Source organism: Asparagus officinalis, chromosome 4, assembly GCF_001876935.1.
Source record: "Asparagus officinalis chromosome 4, Aspof.V1, whole genome shotgun sequence".
Classification (NCBI taxonomy): domain Eukaryota; kingdom Viridiplantae; phylum Streptophyta; class Magnoliopsida; order Asparagales; family Asparagaceae; genus Asparagus; species Asparagus officinalis.
This window is the reverse complement of record NC_033797.1, coordinates 94541714-94566448: the sequence shown is the minus strand read 5'-3', so window position 1 is coordinate 94566448 and position 24735 is coordinate 94541714. Positions and strand designations below refer to the sequence as shown.

Below are 24735 nucleotides of genomic sequence, written 5' to 3'. Positions count from 1 at the left end.
AGCCATCAAGATCAATCATCTCAGAAATGAGGCCGTGTTTGTAGCGATTATAGAATTGCGAATACAGTGATTAGAAAGTCGTCTGATTGTGACTTCCATTGTTGGAGCTTGTTTGGATCGGCTATCTATTGTGATTTTTAGACAGCCTACAGAACCCCCTCCAAAGTTTTCGAAAGTTCGCGGTTGACTGGGACGAATTTTCGGAATACTTTGGATCCCAAAATTTAGTGGATTGATTGCTCCCTCCGTCTGATCGAGCCAGATGATTTCACCGTTGTTGGTTGTAATCTATCTGTACTCCTCCAATAGACTCCCCAGTGGAGTCGTTTGTTTCTTCCCGGCTTTGGTCGCCTTGACGATTGCTGTTAGCTCTTCTTTTATTCATCTGGGGCTGTGTCGTAGCCTTGGTAGTCAAGAAGCTGCTATCATAGCGGTCCAAACACAGAGATAATTTCTGCCTTTGAGGATTGGAACGCGTGGGTGAGCCCAGCGTTGGGAAATTTGAACGCGAAGGTGGGCATCGCGTTTGGAAGCTCAAACAACTCGAACGCGAGGGTCGAGTTTGGGCGGGCTGATGGCCTCGAATCCCGTCCGTTACGATTTGACAGCTCATAGCTGTCTATAAATAGACCGCTAGAGGTCAAATCAAGAGTCATTCGACTCTTCTTGAAATTTTAACGAAAAATTTTCGTTCTCATCTCCGGCGAAACGCTGTACACCTCCTCTGACGAGATTTAATGGCACCCAAGAAATCAGTCGCTTCTAAATCCGATGCCGCTGCTGCTCGAGGGTCGGCATCGTCAGCGTCGGCCGGCGGCGCTGCTGCTCAGGCGGATGTGCCGCCCCAGCTTCCTTTGATTGGTGGTGAGTATGACCTCCGTGGCCATTAAACTTGCTTTGGCAAGTTCTGATCTTGAGATCAACGAGGAAACTCGTTTCAATAACGCGCGCTCGAGGGTCGGCATCGTCAGCGTCGGCCGGCGGCGCTGCTGCTCAGGCGGATGTGCCGCCCCAGCTTCCTTTGATTGGTGGTGAGTATGACCTCCGTGGCCATTAAACTTGCTTCGGCAAGTTCTGATCTTGAGATCAACGAGGAAACTCGTTTCAATAACGCGGGGCTGGACTCCGTCGTTTGGTATTTCTGACGTGGGGTTCAACCTCCGCATCTCAGATTTTTGACGCGGGGGTCGACCTGCGCGTCTGAACTTTTTGACGCGGAGTTCGTCCTTCGCGTCCAAGCTTATCTGACGCGGGGTTCGACCTTCGCGTCTGAACTTATCTGACGCAGGGTTCGACATTCGCGTCTGAACTTATCTGACGCGGGGTTCGACCCTCGCGTCTGAGTCTTGCTTTTGAGTTATCTAACTTTCTTCTTCCTTTTGCAGTGCGCCATACCAGTGAACCTCTTCTTTTTCGCCACCATTTTGGGCATGAAGGTGGTGCGGACATGAAGATGGCCTTTAGCTCACGCCAAGAACTCCCAGTTTTCCGAATTACGGAGAAGAGTCGCATAGAATTAATTACCCAAGCTTCTTCCGACACTCTTAGGACATTGGTTACGGACGCCCGACTTGAAAGCCCAAGCCGTAAGCCAATAGTCAAACCTGGATATCTTTTCGGGGACTTTGTTGACTTCGACGCCAGCACTGCTTATGATGGGGACTATAAGTGGTTGCGGAAAGTTGGGGACCGCAACCTTTTCTTGCCCAATATGGAGAGGATGTTCCCCATATCTTATTTCCAGTGTGCTTCTGTCCCAAGGCATATGGATTGGCCCCTGGTTAAGGATCAAGATGGGGTTGCTCTCGGGACTTTGACTTTTCACGGGGTCCGCACAGTTGGTTATAACCGGCAGGTGACAGCTTTGCGGCCGAGTTTATTTGCTAAGGAGTATCCCCTTGGCGAAGTGCCCAGCCCGGCGAAGACCTTTGTTAAGAGGTTTTTGGAAAAGAAAGGAGAATTCCCCGCACAAGGATTTAGAGCTCCTGGTTGGGTTCATTCTCCAGTGACAGGGTGGTGGGCCCAGATGACCAACTTCCGAATCGCTGAACGCCTTTCATAGGCGATACCTTCAGCATAACTAAATCTCCAACCTGAAACTCCAAGGGTCTTCGTCTCTTATCTGCATAGCTCTTTTGCCGAATCTGAGCAGCTAAAATCCTATCTCTGATCAATGCTACCTTCTCAAAAGTCTACCTTACAAGTTTTGGTCTAAGCATTAAGCTGTCATCTCAATCTGCCCAACATATCGGTGCTCTACAAGGTCTCCCGTACAATACCTCATATGGGGCCATACCGATCGGAGAAGCTTTGGCAAACCACTGACGGAAATCCATAACAGTAGAACAGCCGGGCGGTGAGTTGGGTAAAGTGAATTGCGCATGGGTTCCCCCGGCAGAGAAGAAGTACCATGCATGAGCTCCTTCATACAAATTCCCAATCTGAGCTAACGCTGGGTTAGGATTACCAACATAGAGTTGGTCATACCCAAACTGTCTGGCGAACCGTGAAGGCATGTAAGGCTCGATTATGCACTTCTCCCGCGAACGATAGACCAGGTAGCCCAACCTGATCATAAGAAGCCAGCTGAATGTACCCTCTTCCAAAGAAGACGTGCCTTCAAAAAGCAAATCCATGAAGCGAGCATCCTCCACATCAGCTCCGTCAAAGTTAGGAGCACAGCAGAAAACCCGGTAATTATCTTCCCGGGATAGAAGCTGTCGAGCCCTGACTATATAAGAACTAGTCCACGTGGCCGACTCCAATCTTTGTACGAAGGGAGTATAAGCATCATCCCCTTCATGCACTCCCGTCATCAAGGAAGGGCAATGCAACACGAACCAGGCCACTAAATATGTATATGGCATTGGTACACGTGGTTGAGGAGCCTTCCCAACTTTCTTCTTAGTAACTTTGACTCCTGAAGCACTGAGAAGTTCTGAAGTCAATACCCTCAGGCCGTTCTGGATACAGCCAACCATAGCAGTAAGGAGACTCACAGGTCTCCCATGCGCTAGCAAAACAGCTGGGTACACAACCTCAGCTAATATTGATTCTATTGGTCTTGACGGTACCACACACCGCTTCAACCAAATCATGAAGAAGCCTGCAAGTAGAGCCGTGTCAGAGATAGGAACTGTGGCTTGGTAGTGAAAACTTTCAAACTCGGCATAAGTAGCACCAGGAGCCTTAATCCGAGCCTTGGCGTCCTTAAGTGAGACAACTGCGACACGGGATACGGCTACATCTTTCCGATTTAAGTTTTGAAAGAGGTAGTCTGCCCATGTGGTATGCATAATGCCCCCTCCACGCATCCCAAAGACTTGGGCACATATGTGGAAGTGGCACATCAATTCCCAGAAAGTAGCGTAAATTTCCGGGTACACCACCTTCAGTAAGGAAAGCTCCTCCGTGGTGGGGATAAACTCCTCGTAGGGCGTTTTTCCAAGCGACAGCCCCGACACTGCCTGCATCTCATGAAGAGCAAAACCTAACTCTCCAGCAGGCGTAAAGAATGTGCAGCTGTCAGGGTTATATTTCTCCAACATAGCGAAAAAATTGTGAAGGCTCTGTACGACTCCCCGTTGTGTAGCTAACACAGGAACTGTAAAACCCGATTGAGCGAGCGAGTCCTTAAGCTCCTCAAGAACAAAGTCAACCATGCGGGTCCACCAACCTCCTTCTCCAGAACAGACCCATCCAGGGGACCGGAACGTCTGGGTAGAGAATCCACCCTGAGTTGCAAGGAATTGGCGGATAAAAATGTTCGCTGGACATGGCATCTCCGGAACCAGCTCCTTCTTCTCAAACAAACCAGGTCTTAACCCCTTTAGTTGCCCCCCGATTTGCGTACGAGCTCGCCGACCAAATCCAAGCGACACATTCTCCTTCTCTTTTACTATGTCGAAGGTCAAGCCCCGACGGCAGCTCACATTCAGAAAGTAGGAGAGAGGGTACATCCTCTTCATGCTAGGGAGAAATAAAAAGCGATTATCAACTCTCCGCAGCAGCTTTGAGTCTTCCATACATGTGAGATGATCATTAGCTGGTATGCGATCTCCAAATATGAACGCTGGTTTAGGAAACTGGGCATGACCGACAGGGGTCTCCAAGTCCAAGTCAGTTATCAAAATCCTGAGAGTAGAGCATTGAGGGAATTTAATCATTTCCGCTCTTTCCGAATCAGGAAAAGTACACAATGGAATTTGGTTCTGAAGACTGAATATCTCATTCGCGTCAGGTCCCCCGATGTACCCAAAATGATGCTCTTGTGAAAGTGGCACGTTTGGGAGAAGTACTGCACAATCAAAAGCAGAAGTTAGCGGCGAGCTATCAACATAAAGGCATAGCCTGAAACATAAAATTTCCGGGTGCGCCACCTTCAGTAGAGAAAGTTCCTCGGTGGTGGGAATGAACTCCTCGTAGGGCATTTTTCCAAGCGACAGCCCCGACACTGCCTGCATCTCATGAAGAGCAAAACCTAACTCTCCAGCAGGCGTGAAGAATGTGCAGCTGTCAGGGTTATATTTCTCCAACATAGCGAAGAAATTATGAAGACTCTGCACGACTCCCCGTCGTGTAGCTAACACAGGAACTGTGAGACCCGATTGAGCGAGCGAGTCCTTAAGCTCTTCAAGAACAAAGTCAACCATGTGGGTCCACCAACCTCCTTCGCCAGAACAGACCCATCCAGGGGACCTAAACGTCTGGGTAGAGAATTCACCCTGAGTTGCAAGGAATTGGCGGATAAAAATGTTCGCTGGACGTGGCACCTCCGGAACCAGCTCTTTCTTCTCAAACAAACCAGGTTTTAACCCCTTGAGTTGTTCCCCGATTTGTGTACGAGCCCGTCGACCAAATCCAAGCGACACGTTCTCCTTCTCCTTTACTATGTCGAAGGTCAAACCCCGACGGCAGCTCACATTCAAAAAGTAGGAGAGAGGGTACATCCTCTTCATGTTTGGGAGGAATAAGAAGCGATTATCAGCTCTCCATAGCAGCTTCGAATCTTCCACATATGTGAGATGGTCATCGACTGGTATGCGATCTCCAAATATGAATGCTGGTTTGGGAAACTGGGCATGACCAACAGGGGTCTCCAAGTCCAAGTCAGTTATCAAAATCATGAGAGTAGAGCATTGAGGGAATTTAATCATTTCCGCTCTTTCCGAATCAGGAAAAGTACACAATGGAATCCTGTTCTGAAGACTGAATAGTTCATTCGGGTCAGGACCACCAATATATCCGAAATAGTGCTCTTGTGAAAGCGGCACGTTTGGGAGAAACAGTGCACAATCAAAAGCAGAAGTTAGCAGCTAAAAGCGAGCTATCGACATAAATCAAAGATGCCCAAGAGATGATATCTTTTTTAGGCATTTGATCAAACACCTTGCGAGCGCAGACCAGGCTGCCGCATTTTGCATAGGCATCGAGGAGGGAGTTGGCAACGCAGAGGTTGGAGCTTAGGAGGCCAGATTTCGCAATGGCGCCGTGGAGAGAGGTGACGAGCTTGAGGTCTCTTCGGCCGCCACAGGAATTGATGAAATCGACAGCATCGGCAGAAGAGAAGAAGAGAGCCTGCAGGTTGGAGGAGGGATGGGTTTGGGCGATGGATGGAAGAGAGGACATCGGGTGAGCTCCTTTTGGATCCACGTGTATTCAATAAAACGGATGACAAAGATTGAAATAATCACGAGTAGCTCGTAGTACGAACATAAGCCTACATGCTCGGCCTGAGCAACTTAGGGCGCGTTTGTTTCTCGGTTTTTAGGTGGGAAAGTGCCCGAAAGTTGCCACGGCAGTGGGGGTAGGGGGAGGGTCTGGAGGAGGGGGCCTGGGCTTGTTGAATGGGGGAGGAGGGGGTAGGGGGAGGGTCTGGAGGAGGGGGCCTGGGCTTGTTGAATGGGGGAGGAGGGGGTAGGGGAGGTGAGGTAGGTGGGGAAGGAGGGTGGGGGTTTGGTTTTTTGGTCACGACTAGAGGGAATGAGCGGAAGGGGGAAGATGGGTGTCGGGTGAAAAGCGACCCTTTTTCTGCACGGGACTAGTAGTCCCGTGCAAAAAAAAGTCGATTTTGCTAATTTTTCTGTTAAGCGGTCGCTTTTGCTCATTAAATTCGAAATACGGTCGTTTTTCAAAATTTGTCCTTTTCAAAATCATTTTAATTAACCTAATCGCATTTTTTGGCGTCTTTCTTCAACTCCGTAAGGTCTATCATGGATATAGCTGCGTTTTTTGATGTATTTTGAAGACATAATAGTATGCCTTTGTGGTTCTCTGTCTATTATGTTTCTATTTTGTCATGTTTTTGGTATTCTTTTTTCCTTAATTTGATGTGTACTATACAGGAAAATAAATAGGTAGAGAAAGGAGGGAGGGAGTAAGTATGAAGGTCACAATTCTTGGATGCGTTGAAAGGACATATATGAAAGCTAATACTTCTACTTACTATGCGATGTGATATAATTTATCACTAAGGGTCAATAATTAATGTGAATCCAAGGAAAATTGAATGTCAATGTGAATCCAACATTTTTAATTGCTTGAGATCCTCTCATCCTTTAATTAGTTGATCTAATTTTCTCTATTTTTATTGTTAAAAGCATAAGCCCAAAGAACTTAAATTATCACTTACAGAAAATATATATTCAACTTATTTCGTTATATTGTTTACTGGAGGAGCGTTCTATAGTGTGCTGAAGATAGTTCGTGGCAAGGTGTTTTGCCCGGTAAGACGAGGTGGTGTTTGTCTTTGTATGAAATGTTGGCACCAAGTCCTTAAAACCTTCCTTTAAAAAACTGCTAGTATTTTAGTATTTTAGTCCCGGTCTTATCGCAATTCATCGATATTTTGTCATGTTTCAATTACTCTTATCCGAATACAATTTAAAAGATCTAATGACTTGACTCCCTTCAAAACACACCCTCCCCCACCCCCCCATGAGTTTAGAGAACATGTCCCCGCTTGGAAATAATGATATTGAACAACTTATATAAAGCTATAATTAGAATTAAGATAATTTAAACTATTTTTTTCTAATTTTTTTCATAATAAATGAATAAAATGAATATTATCAAAATGTACCTAAATGCAACTTGAATGAAACTAAGATATAAACCAGTTCATTGTTTAAAAAATATTATTCACAAATGATGCATCTCCAAAAATGTTATGGGGTACAACTGTTTCCAAATATATGATCTGATGAGTCTCCATCTCCATCCAGCCAAACAAGCCGACACCCCAGTGTCGACACGAGGAGCGGTGCTAATCGGCACGAGCCATCTCCATCCAGCCAAACAAGCCGACACCCCAGTGTCGACACGAGGAGCGGTGCTAATCGGCACGAGACATCCTGACTTCCCAGACGAGTCGACTTCTCGACCGACGGGAGAGATAGCCAGAGATCAGCTAGAAGTCCGACTCAGCCGACCAGACCAGCCGACAAGGCGTTACTTGTCATTCTCTAGCTAAGTCGACTGCTTAATCACTCCACTCGGCCGACTAATCAGCCGACACCTTAGGAGGTGACTCAAAAGGCGGTACTTCTCGACCACCAGACGAGTAGAACGACTAATCAGCCGACACCTTAGGAGGTGACTCAAAAGGCGGTACTTCTCGACCACCAGACGAGTAGAAAGGCGATGAAATGCTTCGACCCTCCTCCTGTGCACTTGTGACCAATCACCACGCAATAAATATTATTAAATGCATATGGGCTCCATTATTCCTCTTCCCCCAATAGTGACGCATCGAACCACGTTGGCACTGCACACCCTTAATCACTTCGCATTAAATACCAAAGTGATCCTTTCTCCACTCATCAGCCGACAACTGTAAATCTAAGGCTGACATGGTGGTCATCTTATACTCGGTCAAAGTTACCATTCTACCACTACTATAAATAGAGATGCTATTTTTAATAACAGGGTAAGTTCTTGACTACTACTCACTATGTTTAAGAACTGCTGCAGTTCATTTTTACTTCTCCACTCAAGCAACTCACCGACTTGATCGTCCGAGGATAACCCTCTCTGCATTCTTTGGTAGTCCCTGCGTCTAGTGGTCCCTGATCGCAACCGGGTTAGACGATGCGATACAAGCGGGTCAGAGCTAGAAGGTCGAATTGATTTTCCCTTATCAACCATATTGATGGTAACCTCTGGGGGTTCGTCACCTTGAACGACTGATCGTTTCTTACGGAGGCGCTTTAGATTAGACTTATCCTTTCCGTTGGAGATCCTCTCAAATACCGAGACCCTCTGCGGAGCGGTCTTGGGGCAGCTACACGCTGATAATACTGCCCTGATAAGTTCGACGCACGGGCAGTGAGATTTTGTTTCTCGGGTATATCTCTTCCGAGACTTGTTCATACCCCCAGCCCGATAGTACAACTCATCGGTCAGATGACCAGAGCAACCTATCGTACGTTGACACAACTCCCCAAGTATAACGTTGTCATCGTCAGATGAATACGTTTCTTTCAGGGGATTTGCCGCTTTATTAGCGTTCTCAAGAGTCACATGTTTAGAACTAAACTTTTGGGAGCGCAAGATCTCAACAGGCTCCTGGTTATGAATACACACCCCCAGACGGGTGGAAACTGGAGTTTTCCTCTTATAAGAAGGCTTGTTATTGTTGAGAGGGCGTGTGCGACCCCCAGCTCGACGAGTTGCTCGGGGTTCAGTCACCGGACCCAAACGTCCTTCGATCAAAACTTTGCCTCGATCCTCGTGCAAAGGACCCAGGCGATCAACTATCCTCACCTTGAATCGGGACAAATCCATGTTGTCGTGGGGCTCCACCAGAGGTGCGGAACTCGAAGGGATCGACGTAACCGGTGCAGAACATTTTCTGTCTCGACCCTAGCGTGGGTCAGATTTAAGTGACCGACGGGTTGGAGGGTCGGATTCAAGTGACCCGCGATTTGGAAGGTCGGATCCAAGTGACCCGCAAAGTGGAGGGTCGGATCCAAGTGACCTGCGATTTGAAAGGTTGGATCCAAGTGACCTGCAAAGTGGAAGGTCGGATCCAAGTGACCTGCGATTTGGAAGGTCGGATCCAAGTGACCTACAAATTGGCGGGTCGGATTGGAGTGACCTGCAAATTGGCGGGTCGGATTGGAGCGACCTGCGTTTTGACGGGTCGGATTGGAGCGACCTGCGTTTTGGCGGGTCAGATTGTGACGGGTCGGATTGGAGTGACCCGCGTTTTGGCGGGTCGGATTGGAGTGACCTGCAAATTGGCGGGTCGGATTGAAGTGACCCGCGCGCCGGCGGGTCGGATTCAAGTGACCCGCGATTCTCGATCTTTTCGGCTGCCGTTTTGGATTTTGGCCTCCAAGTTTGATGCAGTCTTGGCTGTTTCTTAGCTATGTCCTTCTTCTGCAGCTTTTGTGCTTTTTGCACAAGAATTCGTGTGCGCGCAAGCGCGCAACGCTTTTGAATTCGCTCCTCCAGAGTTGGACGGATCTTTTTGATTTGGATCCATTCATTTGCTATTGGCTTGGAGGGGAGGACATTTGTCCGCTGTTGGGGTGCTTGGCGTTGCCTAATTTTCAGATCCACCTCCTAACGGATCCCGTCAATTGACTCCAAGGCTCTAGCGAGTTGGCGCGCACAGCGTTGGCGCTGCCTTTGACGAGTTCTCTTCGATAAAATAGGCGCGCCTTCTGTACTCAACTCCTTGATTGAGGAGGAGTTCAGATCTGCAGATCCGGACTCATTGGAGGCCGGAAGGGCGTTGTAAGGCTCAGCTACCGCAACAACGGGGGCGTTGATCTTCCTTCGCTTACGAGAGGCGGAGGATCTGGAGGAGGAGGACGACAGATATTCCTCGAACTTCAGTTGGTCGAACTCGTATTCGACCACTTCTTCAACCGGGATGCAGATCCGAGGTTGCGACACGACAGCTCCGAAAGCGAAGCTGTTGGCTCCCACTATGGTCGCCAGTTTGTTTGCGTCGAAAATTGTTGTATTCATTGCGGTATTCATTACAACTTCGGTCGTTACAATGAAAACAAAAAAAAGATTGTCTTTTTATAAGACTTTTACACAATGAAAACAAAAGTTTACAACTCTCGTCAAAACAAACGCAGAGGACGTTTATCACCGGGTTCAGATCCTTCGAATAGCTCCTTCTTTATGCCGAAGTTCGCCAGGATCTGATTTGCCTTCGCTGAAATTCGTGCTCCTTGACTCCTCAATCCAGCAGCACCTCCACGTCTTGATAAATATTCGTCCCGCTGAAAGGAGGATCGAGGCTCGTATTTATAAGCTTCGGAAGCGGTTATTTGGATGAGAACAAGTGATTTGGCCTTATCTTTACTCAATAACGGCCTAACCACGTTTGTAGATGATATCAAGTCAGTTAGGAACCTCTGGAACTGAAAAGATATCGAGAAAACCATTAAAGCCGTCGAAAAACACATCAGGGGGTCAAAACAGCGCGGCAGACTGGTCTGACCCGCGCTTGCGTGGGTCGGACAGATCCGACCCGCGCTCGCGCGGGTCGGAATCATCCGACCCGCGCATGAGCGGGTTGGATTGATCCGACCCGCGCTCGCGCGGGTCGGAATCATCCGACCCGCGCTCGCGCGGGTCGGATTCAATCCGACCCGCGCATGAGCGGGTCGGATTGATCCGACCCGCGCTTGCGCGGGTCGGATCGCCCCGTCCTACGCTCGCGCGGGTTCGCCGACTTCTTATCCTTTTCCGTTCTCTTTCTTCGAGACTTGTCCTTTCGCGTGTTTGGTTCGCTTCGTTGATTTGTATGCTTTGAGTTGTTTGACGCATGCGAGCTGATTGGCGCGCGCGAGCTGACTGTCGAGCCGAAGGAGAGGGCTTTCTTCGGCACTTCAACAACAGAATTGACCTTCTTGGAGGTCTTGCGGACATCGTGCTTAGCCTTGGGGCTAAGCGATCCTGAGGATAAGGCTTCCTCGTACTTAGCTTGATCAAACTCACAGACGAGAGTTTCTACTGTCATTCCCATGAGGTGGACGTCGGACTGCGCCACCACTTCTTCGTCGGAAAAGCTAGTCCCCAGCAGAGTCGCCATCTTTTGTATGTAGGAAAAATTACAATGAAAAGAATAAAGAAAATTGACTTGTATTTCTTTGATTCCGATTACAACTTGATTACAAAAGAGAAGAGAACGAATTTGATTCTCTCCTTTGTTTAAAACTGAGTTCTTCTCAGTAGTGATGGAATGCCTCCTTCGATTGCTCGCGTCGAATTTGCTCTCCGTTGACGATCCGACCGTCTCTTATCTCGTGGGAACAATGAACTTCTGTGGAAAGTTTGATGTTTAACTCTGAATGAGTTTATGAACTCTGAACGAGTTAGAACTCTGTGAATAGAGTTGTTAGAACCGAAAATTCGGTTAATGATCAAGCCGATATTCTGTTGTTGAAGAATCCTCTCAGATTTGATCTTCTGAGCTTGATTCAAAAATCCTATCTCCAAGGATTTCGCTACTGCTGTTGAATCGCCAAAACCTGAGTGGTTGAGATCTTCCAAATCCGATCTTTGCTAGCTCTTTTGTTTTAGAACTGAAAATCTCCAACCTGTATGGTTTAGATCTTTTGAATCCAACCTGTGTGGTTCAGATGCCAAAAATCCAACCCTCCGCCAGCCTCCTGTGGTCGATCTGAGCCAAGAAAATCGAACCCTTAACTCAGTTGAGTTTGTTGAGTTTTTATAGGGGGATAGGAGGTTGTAACTGACCCCTATATCCGCTCCTACGTGGGCGAAAATCCCTCAGAACGTGGAATAAACGGTTCTGAAACCGTTCGACTCATGTTTGAACGAGTCAAACGCCCAATCTGACGTTCAGAACCCAACTTCACCTCTTAGAATTGAGACGCGAAGTTGGGTGTTGGCTGAACATTGATGAACGCGAGGGTCGCTCGCGTTTTGGTTTGTTGTGGCTTAAAAACGCGGGGGTCGGTGTTGGCTGGATCCCTACGAACGCGAGGGTCGCTCACGTTTAGCTTGTAGCTTGGAGACACGGGGGTCAGTGTTGGTTGGACCCCTACGAACGCGAGGGTGGCTTGGAAACGCGGGGGTCGCCTGCATTGTTGGACCCCTACGAACGCGAGGGTGGCTTGGAAACGCGGGGGTCGCCTGCATTTCCAGAATTGTAACGTGGGGATGACATCCGCATTTCAGAAGGAGCTTTTTGACTTGTAACTTCTTCTGTGAGGCATTGCGAGGACCGTTGTTCAGTAATACTGGCTTTAGCTGTTGTAGGGTATGAAAGTCGTCAGATTGTAACTTTCACCGTAGATTGTGAAGACTGCTGAATAGAGTTTTCATCAGTTGTCGGAAGTGTCGTTGAATTGTAACTCTTCTCGATCTTATGTGAAAAGTCCTCTATTTGCCGTTTTGATTGCCGACCCGAAAGCTATTTGATTGTAGCTTCCGTTGTTGGAATTTGACGGGAATCAACGTCCATAGTGTATTTTGACGAATATTTGCCCACAGCTCTCTACCAAGCAACTCACCAACTAAGTCCAACCTTTCATTTCTAAAATCATTACACTGCTCATCAGCATCTCCAATAATTGCTAATATAATATTAGTCGTGCTGTTGTCGCAGCCATCAAGATCAATCATCTCAGAAATGAGGTCGTGTTTGTGGCGATTGTGGAGTTACGGATGCAGTGATTAGAAAGTCGTCTGATTGTGACTTCCCTTGTCGGAGCTTGATAGGGGTCAGCTATTCATTATGATTTTTAGACAGCCTACAGAACCCCTTCCAAAGTTTTCGAAAGTTCGCGGTTGACCGGGACGAATTTTCGGAATACTTTGGATCCCAAAATTTAGTGGATTGATTGCTCCCTCCGTCCGATCGAGCCAGATGATTTCACCGTTGTTAGTTGTAATCTATCTGTACTCGGCTTTGGTCGCCTTGACGATTGCTGTTAGCTCTTCTTTTATTCATCTGGGGCTGTGTCATAGCCTTGGTAGTCAAGAAGCTGCTATCATAGCGGTCCAAACACAGAGATAATTTCTGCCTTTGGGGATTGGAACGCGTGGGTGAGCCCAGCGTTGGAAAATTTGAACGCGAAGGTGGGCATCGCGTTTGGAAGCTCAAACAACTCGAACGCGAGGGTCGAGTTTGGGCGGCTGATGGCCTCGAATCCCGTCCGTTACGATTTGACAGCTCATAGCTGTCTATAAATAGACCGCTAGAGGTCAAATCAAGAGTCATTCGACTCTTCTTGAAATTTTAACAAAAATTTTTCGTTCTCATCTCCGGCGAAACGCTGTACACCTCCTCCGACGAGATTTAATGGCACCCAAGAAATCAGTCGCTTCTAAATCCGATGCCGCTGCTGCTCGAGGGTCGGCATCGTCAGCGTCGGCCGGCGGCGCTGCTGCTCAGGCGGATGTGCCGCCCCAGCTTCCTTTGATTGGTGGTGAGTATGACCATCGTGGCCATTAAACTTGCTTCAGCAAGTTCTGATCTTGAGATCAACGAGGAAACTCGTTTCAATAACGCGGGGCTGCGTATGAGCTTCGATTTCGAGTTGTCTAACTCTTTTCCTCCTTTTGCAGTGCGCCATACCAGTGAACCTCTTCTTTTTCGCCACCATTTTGGGCATGAAGGTGGTGCGGACATGAACATGGCCTTCAGCTCACGCCAAGAACTCCCAGTTTTCCGAATTACGGAGAAGAGTCGCATAGAATTAATTACCCAAGCTTCTTTCGACACTCTTAGGACATTGGTTACGGACACCCGACTTGAAAGCCCAAGCCGTAAGCCAATAGTCAAACCTGGATATCTTTTTGGGGACTTTGTTGACTTCGACGCCAGCACTGCTTATGATGGGGACTATAAGTGGTTGCGGAAAGTTAGGGACTGTAACCTTTTCTTACCCAATATGGAGAGGATGTTCCCTATATCTTATTTCCAGTGTGCTTCTGTCCCAAGGCATATGGATTGGCCCCTGGTTAAGGATCAAGATGGGGTTGCTCTCGGGACTTTGACTTTTCACGGGGTCCGCACAGTTGGTTATAACCGGCAGGTGACAGCTTTGCGGCCGAGTTTATTTGCTAAGGAGTATCCCCTTGGCGAAGTACCCAGCCCGGCAAAGACCTTTGTTAAGAGATTTTTGGAAAAGAAAGGAGAATTCCCCGCACAAGGATTTAGAGCTCCGATGCGCTCTAAAATCCGGAAGGGTCCAATATACCTTGGTACAAGCTTTCTCCGTCTTCCGAATCGCTGAACGCCTTTCATAGGCGATACCTTCAGCATAACTAAATCTCCAACCTGAAACTCCAAGGGTCTTCGTCTCTTATCTGCATAGCTCTTTTGCCGAATCTGAGCAGCTAAAATCCTATCTCTGATCAATGCTACCTTCTCAAAAGTCTACCTTACAAGTTTTGGTCTAAGCATTAAGATGTCATCTCAATCTGCCCAACATATCGGTGATCTACAAGGTCTCCCGTACAATGCCTCATATGGGGCCATACCGATCGTCGCTTGGTAACTATTGTTATAAGCGAACTCTATCAGTGGAATATGCTCCTCCCAACTTCCTTGGAAGTCTATGACACAAGCCCACAACATGTCTTCCAATACCTGATTCACCCTCTCCGTCTTACCATCTGTCTGTGGGTGGAATACACTGCTGTAAGATAACCGGCTGCCGAACGAATCCTAGAAACTCCGCCAAAAATGTGAAGTGAACACCGAACCTCGATCCGGCACAATCCTATCAGGGACTCCATGAAGTCGTACTATCTCCCGAATAAATATCCTCACATACGCCTCAGCCGTATATGTAGTCCTCATTAGAATAAAATGTGCTGACTTCGTCAACCGGTCCACTATCACCCAAACAGAATCATTCTCCTTCTTCGACTTCGGCAACTCTACAATGAAGTCCATAAAAATATCTGTCCACTTCCACTCTGGAATAGGCAAAGGCTGAAGTGTCCCTGCCGGTCTCTGATGCTCTGCTTTTACCTGCTGACAGGTAAAACACTTAGCCACATACTCTGCAATCTCTCTACACATACCACTCCACCAGAAATATCTCTTCAGGTCCTTGTACATCTTGGTAGTCCCTGGATGTACTGTGTACCGAGTACGATGCGCCTCATCAAATAACTCCCTCTTCAGCTCTGCACTGGCTGGCATAACCAATCTACCCTTCATCCGTAGACTTCCATCTGCTCCAATGGTCCAATCAACCTTAGGCTTTTTGGAAATCTCCTCCTTTCGGATTTGAATCCAAGAGTCTTCTAGCTGAGCTCTGACTACTCTGGTACTCCAAGATGGCTGCACTGACACAGCACCCAAAAAAGCACTGGTTCCACCAATCTCTGGTCTAAAATCAAACTGGCTAAGAGTAAGGAGATCTCTATATAATGAACACCTCAAAGCCGAAACCCGATGTCGATGCTTCCTACTCAAAGCATCTGCCACGACATTCGCCTTCCCCGAATGATACTGAATCGCGAACTCGTAGTCCTTGATAAATTCAATCCACCTCCTCTGTCTCTGGTTGAGTTCCTTCTGAGAGAAAAGATACTTTAGACTCTAGTGGTCTGTGAACAGCTCAAACTGCACTTCATACAAATAGTGTCTCCCTGACTTCAATGCAAATACTACTGCTGCTAACTCCAAATCATGAGTGGGATAGTTCTGCTCATACACCCTCAACTGCCGTGAGATATATGCTACTACCCTCTGAGTCTGCATCAAGACGCTTCCTAATCCTGCTAATGATGCATCTGTACAGACGACGAACGTCCTGTCGCTGCTCGGAATAGTCAAAACTGGTGCTGAAGTCAACTTAGTCTTCAAGATATCAAAGGCTTTCTGGCACTCCACACTCCAAATGAACTATACACCCTTCTTCATAAGGCAAGTGGCATCGAAATCTTCGAGAAGTCCTGGATGAACTTCCTGTAATAACCTACTAATACCAAGAAGCTATGAATCTCCATCACCATCTTCGGTGGTTCCTAATCAAGCACTGCTATAACCTTAGCTGGGTCTACTGATATGCCCTCTCTGCTGATGACGTGGCCGAGAAATTTTACCTCTGAAAGCCAAAACTCACACTTGCTGAACTTGGCATATAACTGGTGCTCCCGTAGGGTTTACAAAGCTAATCGGAGATGCTGCTCATGATCTGCCTCCGATCTCGAATAAATGAGGATGTCATCGATGAATGCTGCTCATGATCTGCCTCCGATCTCGAATAAATGAGGATGTCATCGATGAAAACAATCACGAACTGGTCCAAGAAAGGATGAAAAATCCGGTTCATCAAATCCATGAATACCGTGGGTGCATTGGTCAACCCAAATGGCATGACCATGAACTCGAAAGATCCATATCGAGTAAGAAAAGAGGTCTTGGGGATATCCATCTCCCGAACCCACAACTGATGATAACCAGAACGAAGATCAATCTTCGAGAAGAACTACGCTCCCTGCAACTGGTCGAACAAGTTATCAATCCTTGGTATTGGGTACCTATTCCGGATAGTGACCTTGTTCAACTCTCTATAATCAATGCACAACCTCATGCTACCGTCCTTCTTCTTCACGAAGAGAACTGGCACGCCCCACAGAGAATGACTCCGACGAATAAATCCCTAAGCTAACAACTCGTCCAACTGGGTCTGAAACTCCCTCATCTTAGCTGATGCTATGCGATAGGGTGCACGGTATATCGGGGCTGCGCCCGGCTGTAACTTAATACAAAACTCGACCTCTCTCATAGGAGGTAACCCAGGTATGTCCTGAAAGACATCCTGATACTCTGAGACAACTCTAATCTCCAACAAATCAGCACCCTCATCCCGTCGCATCACCTCCTCGAATTACGCCAGAAATGACTCCGCAAAATGGTTACCCTGAGAAGTGGCCACAATCATCTCGGACCCATCGGACGCTCGCAATCTAACTGTCTTCGCAAAACAGTCAATACTAATATGGTAGAATGACAACCAATCCATACGAAGGATGACATCGAACTCAGACATATGCAACACTATCAGATTGACTATAAACTCGGACTCGTCTAAACTGATAATACACCTCCTACAAACACTCTCCAAAAGCGATACCTCTCCTAGAGGGGTGGAAACTGATAAAGGGGTGTCTAATGGATGAGCTACCAGCTAGAGTCTAACCATAAAGACATACGAAATGAAAGAATGCGAAGCTCCTGAATCGAAAAGAATACGGGCGGAAAAGGAATTCACGAGGAACGTACCCTCCACAACTGCTCCGCTGGCACCATGATCACGAGGAACCACTGCATATACTCTGCCTGTGGCTGAAGGCTGCTCTACTGCTGGTGCTGGAGAATATGGGACAATCTGTCCCTGGGGAGCCTCCTGGACTGCTCGAATCTGCCCCTCTGTCCTCTGTGCTGCTGGCGGTACCTCAAGCCTGTTCTGCTGGCCCTGACCTCTGCCCTGCTGTTGCTGCTACTGCTGGTTCGGACCCCTGCCCTGTTGGGCTCTTGCTGGTGCACTACGACACTCTGATGCCTTGTGTCCCACCTTGCGATAGTTATAGCACACCCCCTGAAACTTGCGCTACTGATGCGCCCTCTGATCCTGCCGGGGTCCCTTCTTATGAGGGTCTTGCTGCTGCTATTGGGATCCAGAAAATGGCCTCTTGTTCTTTCCCTTATCCTCTGTCTGCCATGCCTTGGTCTTCCCTTACTTGTCCTTCTGAAACATGATAGTCTCAATCTCCTGTGAGGTGGCGGCTTCTGCTACCTCTCGAACTGAATAGAACTTCTTCGAGATGAGGTATCGACGAAGATTAGGGCGGAGCCCTGCTAAGAACATTTGAGCCTGACGCTCTCTTGTCTGCCACATGCCCGTGAAGTGCAGCAACTCCATAAATCTGCTCTCAAAATCTGCTCTTGTCTGCCACATGCCCAGTCCGTGCTGCAGAAGAAATGTACTATCCATCGAAGAAATAAACAAAGTCCTCCCATGCAAGGGTCATCTGGTGCTCTGGAGTGAACTGAAGCCTATACCATCTCCTGGCGTCTTCCTTCAGACTGTAGGACGCCAATCTCTACTTCTGGACCGAATCCACATTAAGTATATCGAGGATGTTACTCACATCCTCCTTCCACTTATGGCTGCAAGAGGATCTGCCGATCCCTGGAATTCTGGTGCTCCCATCTTCTGATACCTCTCAACCATACGGAGCCAAGCCTCCTGCTCTGTGGCTCTATCTGGAATTGCTGGTGGAATAACTGTAGGTGCGGCCTCTGGAGGTCTCTCACTGATAGCAATTGCTGGTATCCCCTGCGGCTGATCTACTGATGGTGGTGGTGGTGGTGGTGTCGGTGGCGTGATATGACTCGCCACAAGCTCCTCAATTGCTTCCATCCTAGCTACGATAGGAGCCATGAGATCAATGAGATACTGGGGAGCCTGCTGTGGCTCAGGTGGTGCCTGTTGTGTCTCGGGTTAAGCTTGCTATGGCTCAGGTGGAGCCTACTACGACTCTGCCTGTCCAGCTCTCCGAGTACGAGGTCTACCACGTCCTGCCATCTCTCTCTGATCATAAGAAAAACAAGAGTTTATGAGTCAAAATAGACATATACACATACACAATATATCACCATATGATTTTCATAACAATTTAGTATTCACACAAATACTTTAAATTTACACGAAAATAGTTGTCATAAAAAAATATTCTCAAATTTTTAGATATACGCATATATCGTCCTCACTCATACTAGGAAATCCTTAGCGGACTCTATACATGAATCCTAAGAAACTCTATCCTAATTCCACGACTCGACACAAGATGATCCTAAGGATACTGGAACTAGAGCTCTGATTCCAACTGTGACGCCCCTGGGTTCACACAAGGCTGATGATCCTAAGGATACTGGAACTAGAGCTCTGATTCCAACTGTGACGCCCCTGGGTTCACACAAGGCTGCAGTCCAAGGTAAAACCAAGAATGTCAAACCTACCATACACCACACCGTGCAATAACATGTTTCACCATCACAATTACTATCTCTCTAGTAGAGTCAATAAAAGGTGTATGTACAAAAGCAAATAGAAGATAATATAGAAATCAACAGATGAAATAATAGAGTTAATATTCCATCATCTAGCATACTGAAGTACAAGTCAATGTCTAAAATAAATAAACTGAAGTACTCAACAAGTCTCAAATACAAAAAAAAAAAAAAATCTGACAAGAGAAAATAAGGCACACAGCCTTTACAACTTCTAGAATAAAACTCTCAAATGTCTAAATAAAAGTTCACAGTAGAGCTCGAAAGAAAAATATAACTAAATAGACAGCTGAAGCTAAAATGCATCGCCATCAACCTGCGACTCTCCGGGCTCCTGGCTCGTTACCTGAAAGGGGGAGGGACAACGAGTGTCAAAGCGCTAGCGAGCAACATCACAACCAACCCCAAGGGATAGGGCTCGTTGTATATGAAAACAGCCTCAGCTCACCAGTCGACTGATCGATCGACTGAGGAACTGGGAAAAACAAAATCAGTCTGTCAGTCAACTGATCAGTCGACTGATAGCTAAAAAATTCAGCCCGTCGGTCGACTGATCAGTCGACCGAACGACCATAGAACCTGTTGTGCAGGTTTTGATTGTGCAATAAAATTTACCTAAAATCATCATCATAAATCCCAAGCATAAAGATACTGATTTTAACATATATGTACTAAACTAAAATAAAATATCTGTGTGTAAACATCTATCAAAAACCTTAAACATATAAAAACATGTTTGATATGTTTTGAAATCAATAAATCATGAATTAACTCTTGTCAACGTCTTCAGATCTAGATCTCTTTAATAAAACGTTAATGATCTTTTTATAAACTGAAAAGCTCAATATTTTGCATCATATACTACAAAGATTTATTCTTTGTACTAAAAATACGTTTTGGGCTCAATAAAAACTCATTAAAACCCAATAAATTCGTGCAAAACAAAAGGGACAAAGTTAGGTAAGATGTTACTCGCCTCAGGGGTGATGAAAAGCTCCTGGATCTGTGAGAGAGTGGTTTCCTTCGCTGCAAAGTGAAAATCTCGACGAAAATCCTCCGAGTTCTCCCCAAAATCACCAAGAACGAACCTAAGGTTTGAGAGAGGGGAGAGAGGGCTAGGGTTTCTTAGATCTGATGATGAGAGGGGGCGATTTCGGGTAGAGGAGATCATATATGAACAGCCAGACCTGACCCAAAACCCGAACCAATCAAAACAGACCCGAAACCTAAAAAAACTAGAAAACAGCTCGTCAGTCGACTGATCGGTCGACTGAGCTCGTCAGTTGACTGATCGGTCAACTGATCCGGCAGTTTCCTGTTTCGTGCATGTTTTGCTTGTTTGTAAAACCAACGCACAAAACTCTACACACATACCCTCATATCATCTCAAATAATATGTTACCATGTCCATCTATGACCTCAAGCTATTTATCACAATAATTCACATATATACATAACAAAGAAAAATACGGGGTTTTACAATAAAGTACCTCTTTTCTTGCAGAGTGCTTTACGCAACCCCTAAACTCTACTAAAGACACCAATGGATTTAAGTAAACTTAAACTAGTTTACTTCAAGGTTTCTTGTTCCTTAATGAGTTCAAATGCTTAGGGGCCAATGTCTAATGAGTTTTAAAGGCTTGGATTTGTGTAGTGAGGAATTAATAACTTGTAGGATAAGAAAATGATGATGAAATATTGATAGGGGGTAAATAATAACCAAAGTTGTAAGCGCACAACTATCAAATTGTAGTGTAGAAAAATGTTGATCCCACGAAAAAGGTGTCGTAGCAGATAATCAAAATTCGTCCTTAAGTTGTGTGTGTGACAATTAAGAGTGATAGAAATGGTTGTGGAGAGATAAAGAGAGTGGTTGTGACTATATGCAAATAAAACAAAAATAGATTAAGAGGAGAGAAAGAAAGATGAAGAAATAGAGAAAAATAAAATCAAGAAACATATAAAAAAATTAAGAATAAAGAGAAAAATCAAGAAAGTAAAAGATGGAGGATTTAATTAGAGATATAAGGAATCTAGAATTGAATCCACTAGTTAATTTTACTTCGAAATTATGAATTATTCTCCTTTTATCACATTTTACTTAAGATTTATTAAGCATAACCTATCAAACCACTTAAGGAAAGCATAACCTATTAAATTATCTTCCAATTAAACTTAACATTCATGAAAATAATAATAAATAGGGAGTAATTCTAGAATTTCTAAGCATAACCTATCAAACCACTCAAGATAAGCATAGATTATCAAAATCTTTTTCTACCAATTAGTTCTCTAGTTTATTACCCTAAACATGATTATTTTCAGCATGAGAGAATAATTCACAAATTATAAAAAAATTAAACTAGTTTCATACAATTCTAAAATTCTCACAAGAATTAGTTACATATCTTATAAAATAAAAACAAAGAAATAAAATCTAGAGTAGAGAGAATAAAAGCAAGAGAATGAAAATAAGAATTAACTATAAAGAAGAAAATAAGAACTAACTATTGTAAAACCCCGATAATTTATAAATAATAAAATTAATGTGCGATAAATTATGATGTGTGGATATTTAGTATGATAAATATCATTTAATGGTATATGAGTATAATACCATGTGTTTTGAGTATGAAAGAGTTCATACATGAGAGAGAATAGGGTTGAAACATGCACACATGGCCAAAAGCATAGAAACTGCAAAATCCCAGTTCGGTCGACCGCCGCGGTCGACCGCAGCCCGGTCGACCGCCACAGTCGATCGCGATACCTGCAGATTGTTTTTCTCCTGTTTTGAGTTGGTTTCGGATTTCTAAACCCATATCCATTTTCCCCTGATATATATATGAGTTTTTCATGAATTTCTCAGTTTTCCTAAAAACCCTAAAAGCCACCAAAACCCTCCAAACCCTAGTTTGATTTCTTGGAGAAGATTGAAGGATTTCAAGTGGATTTTCGGGTGATTCTTGGCTTTTGGAGTGGAAATCTTTTTCAACCTTGCTTCTAACACGTTTTCCGGCAATCAAAGGCGAGTATCATCTTTACTAATCCCCCTCCTACTTTTCAAAATGTTTTTAAAGAGTTTTTAACATATTTTGTAGAGCCAAAACAAATAGATTATGTATAAAAGACAATTTCTTTTATATTATATGTATAAAGATTAGGTCTTTCCATGCTAAAAAGGTTGAGAACGTTTTTACAGATGTGATTAAGATCTGATGATGATTTTTAAACATGGTTAATCTAAAGAAAAAAGTTTAATTTGTTGTTTTGAGCTTTTATGCATGTTTTAGGGTTTTGAATATAAATCTAATGCATAAAATCATGTTTATTGTTGTTGAGTTATTTCCAGATGTTCATATCTATTATAGCATGTTTCCATACAAGTTTTAGGAAGATTTAATCATGTTTGAATCACAAAAACACGACAAGAACACGACATATACAAAGAACATGAGAATCTGAAAATATGATTCACGGTCGACCGCCGCGGTCGACCGCGTGCAGGACAAAGACCTGGGTAGTCTCTGGAGGCCGTCGCGGTCGACCGCCAGTCTGTTTTTGGCTATGCATGAAGGTTGTATTTGATTTGTCGATCAAATTTCTCGATCTTGTGATGATAGACTACGATGTTATTTGACTGTTAAACACCTGGGATGATGGTGAGACCGCCGCGGTCGACCGCGTGTAGGACAGAGACCTAGGTAGTCTCTGGAGGCCGTTGCGGTCGACCGCCAGTCTATTTTTGGCTGTGCATGTTTTTTTGAGGGTTGTATTTAATTTGTCGATCAAATTTCTCGATCTTGTGATGATAGACTATGATGTTATTTGACTGTTAAACACCTGGGATGATGGTGAATTTCAGAGGTGGACACGCACACCGAGATTGGTGCATGTATGTTAGATTATGTTAGAATTACACACTTCCGACATGAGTTAATTTGATAAACACATATGAATAATGTTATTCTATACGTATCCGGAAATAGGGAGATGAAACCTATTTACCACAGAACGATTGAGTAAAAGTATTACAATAGTATCGTTGTTGCATGTATCCGGAATAGGAGATTAATAATCCTATTGCCGCAGAGCGATTGAGTAATGAGCATTACAAAAGTATCGCTATAGCACAAGATGATGCACACATAGATAATTAATTAGCTGTAAGCTTTACTTCCATGATAGATTACCCGCGAGTAGGGTATTTCCTTTGAGATTTTGATGTACCCGTTATGAACGACAGATATATTTTGTTTTAGCAATTGTTGGTATCCTCTTATTATAGAGCAGGTCACTCGGACGCAGTTCGAGATGAGATGGTTTTTCTTTGTGTGGGGGATTAGGGTATTTATAATTGATTAATTGCTTTTCATTCATAGAGAGTAATATGAATGATTTAATATATGTATGTAGGGTATTTATAATTGATTAATTGCTTTTCATTCATAGAGAGTAATATGAATGATTTAATATATGTATGTACTGACTTTATTTTCTTATATACTCCTACCCCTCCTACCCCTTCCCCTGGGGAGAGGTAGTGATGATCTCGCTAGCGCTTTGACGCTCGTTGTTTTCCCCCCCTTTTCAGGCAGCGAGTCAGGTGCACGGAGAGTCGCAGGTTGATGGGACATTTTAGTTTTCCGTTTAGCTATTTATTAAATTTTATAGTTATCGTAGAACTCCACATGTAGTTGATTACTTTTAGACTCCAGATTAGTATTTTATTTCATAGAATTGAGAGCTATTGTAAGACTTTGTTTTTTTTTTGACTCATTGTATTTGAGATTTAGTTTAGATTCAGAGATATGTTTATCTTATTCCAGTTGGGCTCATTATTGATATTCTTATGTTTCTTCTGTGTTTATCCAGTGTTGTTCTATTTCTATTTTTATCTGTCTGTACCTTCACATATTTATTGTTTCCACTAGAGAGATAGTGATTGTGATGGTGAAACTTATCATAGCATGGTGGTTGGTGCTTGGCATGTTTGATAATCCGGGTTTCACCTGGGACTGCAACCTTGTGTGAACCCTAGGGCGTCACAGTTGGTATCAAAGCTCTAGTTCTAATATCCTTAGGATCATCCCTGTGTAATATCGTGGAGTTAGGATAGAGTTTCCTAGGGATCATGTATACAGTCCGCTAGGAATCCCTAGTATGAGTGAGGGCGTATTATATATATATGTACGCAAGCTTTACTTTGGAATTATAGATGTCAGGAAGAGGTCGTGGACGTCGAGTTTCTTATGCTCAGGGAGTTGGGCAGGAAGATAGGGAGCCCGAGCCACAGCAGGCTCCGCAGTACCTAGTGGATCTCATAGCACCATTGGCAGCTCGTATGGCGGCTATTGAGGAGCAGTTAGCAGCCTAAGTTCGTCAAGAGCCTTCCGTTCATGTAGAGGCACCCGTTCAGGAGTCATCTATTCGAGAGGAAATACCAGAGAGGGCACCAGTGGTCCCACCGACACCACCAGTTGAGGACGGAGCAGCTGATCAGGAGGCTTGGCTTCGTTTAGTCGAGAGGTATCAGAAGTTGAAAGCACCAGAGTTCCACAGTTCGACGGATTCCATTGCGGCGCACAAGTGGAAAGAGGATGTGAGTAACATTTTGGATATGCTGAATGTTAATTCGGTGCAGAAGCAGAGGCTAGCGGCTTTCAGCCTCAAGGGAGATGCAGGAGGATGCTATCGACTTCGCT

At 45.1% G+C, this 24735-nt stretch overlaps 1 protein-coding gene across 1 annotated transcript in view; it reads left to right on the top strand.

Annotated features, from left to right (window-relative positions):
- Nucleotides 1–1451, top strand: part of LOC109839053 (elongation factor 1-alpha-like) — a 35466-nt gene extending 34015 nt beyond the window's left edge. The window contains exon 7 of the mRNA XM_020407487.1: nt 1386–1451. Coding sequence (XP_020263076.1) covers nt 1386–1451 — 66 coding nt within the window. The remainder of the gene's footprint in view (nt 1–1385) is intronic.